General features: G+C 23.2%; 1 protein-coding gene across 1 annotated transcript; it reads left to right on the top strand.

Annotated features, from left to right (window-relative positions):
* The first annotated feature begins 6445 nt into the window (after nt 1-6445).
* Nucleotides 6446-7556, top strand: LOC124940444 (probable E3 ubiquitin-protein ligase XERICO). Its single transcript, XM_047480964.1, has 2 exons — nt 6446-6620; nt 6897-7556. Exon 2 carries the CDS (start codon nt 6909-6911, stop codon nt 7329-7331), a length of 423 nt encoding a protein of 140 aa, XP_047336920.1. The 5' UTR covers nt 6446-6620; nt 6897-6908; the 3' UTR covers nt 7332-7556.
* Nucleotides 7557-8404: the final 848 nt, after the last annotated feature.

Here is an 8404-nt window from a genome sequence, read left to right on the forward strand (position 1 = left end):
GAAAATGTATGTAAATATACACGAGTCAGACTAGTCAGTCAATAAAATTTAAAAAAAATACAAACACAGTAATTTGTTTTACTTCTTGTAATTTGAATTTATAGGCTACAAAAAATTATTTTACATCATAATTATTTTATTTAACAAAAAAAAAAACTGGATATATAAGTATAAAAAGATAAATTAAAGATAAAAAACAGCTAGTTACCTTTCAAAACTGTTTTCCTTAAAAAAAAAATTATTATATATTATTTATAAATAATTACAAGATGTAATTTTTATAAAAATATAACTCAAATTAAAAAAAAAAGTTATAAGTGTATTCTTATTTTAATCTAAAGTTATAATTAACCTTTTACTCATTCAATATATAATGTTAAAAACTATATTTTAAATACGCTATAATAACTATCTACATGTTAATTTATACTGTTAAACTAAAATAAAAATAAAACAGTCTACTACCTTAAAAAAATTAACTAACATTATTATTTATTATTAAATAAAAACAAAAAGAACGGTGTCTTTTTAATTATAATAATATTTTATCTAAATTTATAATATATTATATTTAATTAGAAAATAAACATAAACTTAATAACATTGCTATCGTATTTAATTAATATTATAATATTTTTTTCATTATAGGATGTAAACAAAAATACATTTAAAAAGAATGTTAGAAAATTATACACTATACCAAATCAATATTATAATATAAAAATAAATAAAGAAATAGTTATTTATCATACAAGTAAAAACTTGTTATTAATATTTTATTATATCTTTTATATTATAGAATGTAAAATAATATTGTTAAAAATAATATTAATATAAAAATAATATTAATATAAAAATAATATATTAAATTAAATTAAATATTAAATAGTTTAGTATCATACATAAAAATTTATTATATATTATTTTGAATTTTGTTGTGATATTTATTCTATTTTAATTAATTTAATTTAATTTTTTATTATTTTATAATTAATATTGTATTTATTTTTGTTAATTATATTATATTTTTGTTTTTGTTAATAATATATTTGTAACATTATACTATATATTCAATCAATATATAAAATAAATATAATATTAATACAATTTATTGTGATTTGTATTATAATATATAATACTAAAAAATATAATTAAAATTTAAAAACAATATATATATATATATATATATATTAAATTAAAATAATGTTATTGGAGGACTATAAGTTCAATGTGTAAGTGTTATTGAAAAATGTTAAAGTTAGATGCGTCAATATTGTCTAATAATATTAAGTTAAATATGTCAGTGTTATTAAGTTAGATGTGTCAGTGTTATCTGACAATGTTATATTTCAACGTGTTTTTTTCGATAATATTAAATTTAATATGTCAATATTATTTAATAATGTTAAAGTTGAATCGGTGAATGTTCAAGTTCAATATATATTAATATTATAATCATAATTGTATTCAATTATTATAATTTTAATTTGAAATGGTCAACAAACTAGCAAAGAAATGTTAATAATATTATATTATTTATTTAATAAATATATAAAATTATTATTATATATAAAATTTAAATTTTAGTATATATATTTAATTAAAATAATAAATTATAAAATATATTTCTTTATAACATCTTTAATTTGTTCAAAAACATTATTAATATAAGAAATTATAACCATAAAATATACAGTATTCAAAATAATAATAAATAAATAAAACCTAATAAAAAGATAAACATTAATTTATTTTTACAAAAAATTAACAATATTTATTTTAAAAAATAGTTAAGCAAGTCAAAAATAAAATTAATTGTTTCTTATATTTTTAATACTGTACATAAAAATGTATATAAAAAAATAGTTGTTAGGTCAAAAAAATTGTCATTTAAATTACAAATATAATGTTATTGAATGAAAACATGGATAGTTAATAATAAAAAGTTGTTTATATTGTTTGTTAATAAAATTTATGCATAACTGAAAAACTGTTTAAATAAACTATTTGTTTACATTTTTTCAAACTTATATAAAAAAATAAATACACATTCACATTAGTTGTAACCAACCACAACAAAATTAAAATATAAACAAAACAATCACATTACAAAAAAAATTATCATTAGTTAGAGTAACCAATAATAATCTTCTTTAAATGAAAGTAACAATTTGAGAAAGAAAAGAAAGTTAATGAGATAAATTATTTTTTAACTTCTCCCATAATTTTAATTACAGAGATGAGATTGTTTAAATTCAATTCATTTTACATCAAAATACACACATTTTAATTGAAATTTGTTTTTGGTTTCATTGGTCCAATAGTTTTTATTCGTTCTCAAATATTATTACTAAATAATATAATTATATATAAAACTAATTTTGAAAAATAAAAAAGAATTATATATTATAATTTAAATTTTAAAAAGTTAAATTATAAAATTAAATATTTAAGTTAAAACTATAATTGTAATCGAATTAAATATTTGTTTTAAATTTGGATCAGGATTGATCGGTCAGTTGTTGAACTTGAACTATTACTTAACCAATTAGGTTCAGTTTAGAGATTTCAACAGACAGTTAGTCTTCAATTTTGTTGGCAATATAATTATTTTTAGAGAAGTGATAAAGTTAGAGAATTTGGTGAGAGAATTTGACATCACTTTCATTTGTTGAAAAATGTAAAAGTGGTAGGAAAGAAAAAAAAAAAAAATTATTTAATTTTTTTCAGCGAATAAGATTATGTCAAGTCATTCCCTTACCTAATCATTTCTCTTATTTTTCTTCCTTAATATATATATATGAATAAAAGATATAATATTTCTCAAAAGTTTTTATTAAAATAAATTTTTAATTTCATATATTTGACCGAATATAAATCACAATAATACAAAACATAACGTTTGGTATTTTGTCTGTACTCATGTTTACTATTTTATAATATTTTCCCATACTAAATATTATAACCATATCCTTACATAAAAAAAAAAGACATTGAATATACATGAATAGTTCGAATAAGGCCAAATAACCTACTGAGGTGCATTTAATGTAACTTTAAGAATTATTATTTTGTTATTTGCTATAGACTATTCAACTTATTCAATAAATATGTAATTAAATTTAATATTTACTTAATTCTCACTTTATTTAAATTTATAAGTTTAATTAAACTATAAATTTAATAGAGGAAAAGACAATGGTTTCTATCCAAACCACAACCCAACACAGCAGCATAGTTTGACTAAGGCCCATGACTGAGCCCATGGGCCCAGTTCTGGAGACCAGAATGGTGCCCATCATGCCATGTCTAGAATCTTCCAACCGTCTCTTGACACGTCAACCGAAGGGTTTGGCCGGTCACGTGAACAACCTGCGGCTGTATAAACACCAAAACCCTTGTTTTTGAAACATTCACTCAAAATGTCACTTTTGTTACCAACATAAAACTATACTTCATCAATTCTCTCGAATATTTTTAAAAGACGAAATGTCTCGAATTTGATTATCATTTAAACGCTTTAGATTCAATTATCTTTTTAAATATTTTTTTCTTTTCTAACCTATCATGAGTAAATATGCACTTCTTTGTTTGTCTGAAAGTTAGTTGATAAAAAAAATTCACATGATTACAATTTTCTCATTTAATTGAATAAGTTACCTTCTTTAAAAAAAATAATAATGAAAATATGCTTTAGGGTAAAAATGTGTAATACTAAAAAAAAAACAAAAAAAAAACTAACTCTACTTGATTACTCCCATCCAGGTCCTTTAATAAATGAGCACGTGGCACGTAGACGTGTCACATGTGGGGTCCACAGCAGCCTTCTTATGTTGTCACGTAGGTAATTTTGCATGTCGACGTGTCCTTGAAGGGAAATATAAAATAATTAAAAATTAAAAAAATATAATTGGAGTTGCATGTACATTAAATACAAATTAAATACAAGTTGTTGTTTTCTATATCTATCTATTTCGTCATTTACAGCAAGAAAATAATTAATTAAATCTTTTTATTTTTTATTTTAAGATGTAATTTCTCTTTTTCTTTTTTTTTTCTTTACAAATTTATGTAATCGAGTTTTATTAAAACTTAAAAATATCAAATCTAACTCTTTCCTCTTTTATCATTTGAATTTGTCTCCAATAAAATTATAAATCAAATATAAACTTATGTTCTTGAATTTTTATAGTATAATTAAACTTACACCTAAATGGTTCGGTTATAAAATATATATATATATTCATAAGTTCATAGATATTACAAAATTATTGTATTTGTGGTTTTATACATAAAACATATAAACTATATACAATATTCTAATTTTTTTTTCCAAAAAAAAATATTCTAATTTTTGGTTAACAAGTTAGAATCAAAATAAATGTCCAACAAACAATTGAACAAAATATTACAAAATAAAAGGTTCACAAGATTACCATTTCCCTTTTCAAGGGTCATATTGATATCAACTTAAGAGTCCGGGTGCCATGTTATAAATTTGTAGCACACTTTCGGTCGATAAAAGTAGCAAGTTTAAAGTTCAAGGGCCATTGTACAAAATTTCAATTATAAATTTTAAAGGTTTTTAACTTAATGTACTATTAGTGATTAATTTAAAACTTTAGGTTATACGATAACCTAATAATATATATATGCGGGCCCTTATGTTTCTTTTCACATATTTGATTAATTAATAGTGTTAATTGTGTTTTTGAATATATATATTTTTATTACACGTGTTTAATGAGAATTAAAAAAATATTTTATTATTAAGAATTAATTCTTATTTAATTTAAATAATAAGTTAAATATAAAATAATATTTATAAAATGTGAAATTCAAATAAAAAATCCAATCATGATTAAATGGTCAAATTATTATTCCAGTCTCAAAATTTGGTCGTTTTCACTCAATTGTATTGAAACTTTGAATTATTATATAGGAAGCTTAAACTCTCAAAATTTTAGCCAGGTTTCTTCTATATTGACAAATATTTGTTATTTTATTTTAACAATTATTAGATAGGAAGCTTAAACAATCAAAATTTTAGCCAGGTTTGGTCAAATTGACAAAAATATTTGTTATTTTATTTTAACGTGTCATTTTTAATTTTTTAATTAAATTGTTATATTTTAAATGAAATGATATTTAAAGATTTTTTTATACATATTTTTTTTTTTAATTGAGTATTATTTTTAAAACTAGTTTGAACAACTAAAAAAATGTGTAACATGAGGAATAATCTTAAAAAATTTGAATAGTGATTGATTTTGTATTATTTTTTAAATAATTTCGCAACCACTTAATTTTATATAACACCTATCAATTTGAATATATTTATATTTTAAATTGAATATTATTTTTATGTGTAATATGTGAGAATAATAAAAATAAAAATGTTATTCTGTTTTTATAAATATGATAGATTAATTTAAAAAATAATATGTTAAAACAAGAAGAAGAATGCTTTCATTAATTTGTATAAAAATTTAAATGATTAAAATTATGATAATTAAATGACACAATTCAAATTTGTAATCATATTTAATAAAAAAAATAAAAATTTTACATAATTCAAATCCCAAATAACATTTGGGACTAATATAATTAAAAAAAACTATTTTTTTAAGTGGGAAAGAGTTACAAAATCAATGAGTATAATAAATAACCGTTGGATGTATAGTTTAATTTTTTGATAGTATTGCTTAAAGAACTCAAATGTAGTTTTTTTTTACTATTCTTTTGCTTTCTTTTGATATTCATATAAGACATCATTCAAATTTGAGATACGTTTAATAAAAAATGAGACAAATTTAAACTCAAATAGTACTAGCATGTATTTCGTGCATTTGCACGACCAATAATATAAAAGATCGTAAAAAAATAAGGGTAAAAATGTAATAGTATTTTTAATTTTATTTTTAACCGTTTTAAGTTTATGGGCGGATGAACCAATAATCCGACCTAAGTATTTATTACTCTCACATATATATCCAAATTAACCACAACTCTTGACTATTAGTATCCATTAAAAATTAAGCATCATTATTTATTATATATATAATTAGAAAAATTATAAAATATTTTTTTTATTTTTTTTAAAGTGGTGGAGGAGTTATTCAAATGGATAGTTAATTTTTGATATTATTGTTTATTTACAATAAAAGAACTCAAACGTAGTTTTTTATCCTATTTTCGTTTAATTTTGTTTTTTCTGTCGTTTGTGGAATAAAATAATATAAAAGTAATAATATTGGTAAATGAAATAACTCAAAACAGAAACGGGGTCCACCGGACCACGAGAGCGAGACAGTGGAGGAACCGCGGTTAAGTAGAAAATAACTAGGGTTAAATAAAATGGTTGGATTGGTCTTTCCATTTACCGCTTAAGTGGGTCCATCAACCCTATATAAATCAGAAGTGCTGAAAGGAAAGGACCATCATCATCAACAACAAAACATCTTCATCATCTTCATAAATCACAACCACCATCATCATCATCATCTGTTTTAGGATTTCTCCCCTTTCTTGTTCTGTTTTCAATATCTTTTCTGGGATCTCTCGAATCAAATCTCTGCAATTTCTTACTTACCCAAATAGGTTTTTCAACCTTATCCTCAGTAAGTCCCTCTTTTCTCTGTTTTCCTTTGGAGAAAAAACAAACAAACAAAAAAAACGGTTTATTATTGCTGATGGGTACATTTCATTTCCTTGTGCTAATTTAGATCTCAATCGTTTTCTTTATACTCTATTTGCTGTGGGTTAAGACTAACTTCGTTCTACCTAATCCATTCAAATCAGACTCTTCATCTTGGATCTCAAAATTGAATGTTTCTTCACTTTATAACTAATTGAAATTAAAGATGGGTTTTTTCTTTTGAATGTTGATGTTTCAGGTCTGTAAGAAAATGGGTCTTTCTACTTATCCAACTCCGGCGGATGGAGGAGTGTTGTGTGTTGTTTTGGTAAGCACGATCATGTCGATCAATATGCTAAAGGGTTTGATCAACTCTATGCTCCGAAGGATGGGAATGCAAACTGAGTTTTTCGAGGTAATGGACAATGTGGGATTCGGTCCCTGTTTGCTCCTAGCTGATTGTCAATCAAAATCCTTTCTAGAACAGTTCAGGTCCAAGAATCGAGCTATTAGGTTTGGGTCGATTCGCAGTGGAGATGATCATCAACTAGAGTGCTCTGTTTGCTTAATTGAGTTTGAAAGGAGAGCTATGATAAACAAGTTGGGATGTGGGCATGTTTTCCATAAGGCTTGTATGGAGAAATGGGTTGATGGTTACAATATATCTTGTCCTCTTTGTAGGAGCCGGTTCTGATCACTGATCAATGATTGAAGAGGAAGAAGATGTGTTTTCATGGTAATAGAAGAGTCTAGAAGAGGTTTTAGGTTTGTTTTAAAGGGAAATTTACAATAAGTCTGCAGTTTACTTACTTACTTACTTAGTATGTTTGGTTGTTGTTTTAATATGTTGTTGTTTTTGTTGTAAATATTTCATGAGAAATGTTCCATCTGTTGTAGGAAGATGGTGAAAGTTCTACTTTCTGTTGTTGTTCTTTATCAATGAAAACACTAATATAATAAAATAGTATCCTTTGTTTGTTTTATCTGTGTTTTGTTGCCATCATTCATACATACAAATTTATCGAATCTTTCTTTCTTTGTTGACATTTGCGGGGAGGAAGAACATAGTACTTCAAATGTCACTTCAATGGACATATTTATTGAGATTTTCACCATATGAACAAGAACTATTTATTAATTTGTAAAAATAAAACTCCATTCTCTTTCAAATATAAAATATATATCATTCACCATATGAAAAAATGTTATTAATAAAAAGGTTTCAAATTAACCCATATGCATGATCCATCCAAATAGATATGTCTTGGTTCGCGGATTCGTGATCAGATAAGGTTGGGTTGGGGTGTGTATATTTTCTATAAATATAATTTAATCAGATAAGGTGGGTGTCAGGTATCATTTAGTGTGACTCTTTTATATTATATGTTAAAGGTCACCAACTTAAGATAAAATATGGAGCATCCTCAATAGATGCAACATAAAGGGTATGGTATTGACACAATAAATGAAAAAAAAAAAAATATAGTGATGATGGTCAATCATATTTGCATGTGTTGTGTGAAGGAGTTAAACTCCAAAGATGTTCTAATAATAATATTTGGAGCATGTTATGGAGTATTTTCAAAATTATAATGAACCTAATTCATCCAATAACCATATTTATTCTAATACTCTCATCTCACATACATAGAATTGTTTTCTTTACAGAGTTCTCATCTCACATATTCATAATATTCTTTTCTTTAATTTGGTCACAATTTACTCAAATTATCTAGTTATTATAAAGTAAAATACTATTATAAAAGT

Source organism: Impatiens glandulifera, chromosome 5 (assembly GCF_907164915.1).
Source record: "Impatiens glandulifera chromosome 5, dImpGla2.1, whole genome shotgun sequence".
In the NCBI taxonomy this organism is placed as follows: domain Eukaryota; kingdom Viridiplantae; phylum Streptophyta; class Magnoliopsida; order Ericales; family Balsaminaceae; genus Impatiens; species Impatiens glandulifera.

Coding starts and splice junctions, on each gene's coding strand:
- LOC124940444 (XM_047480964.1), top strand. CDS start 6,909: ATGGGTCTTTCTACTTATCCAACTCCGGCGGATGGAGGAGTGTTGTGT.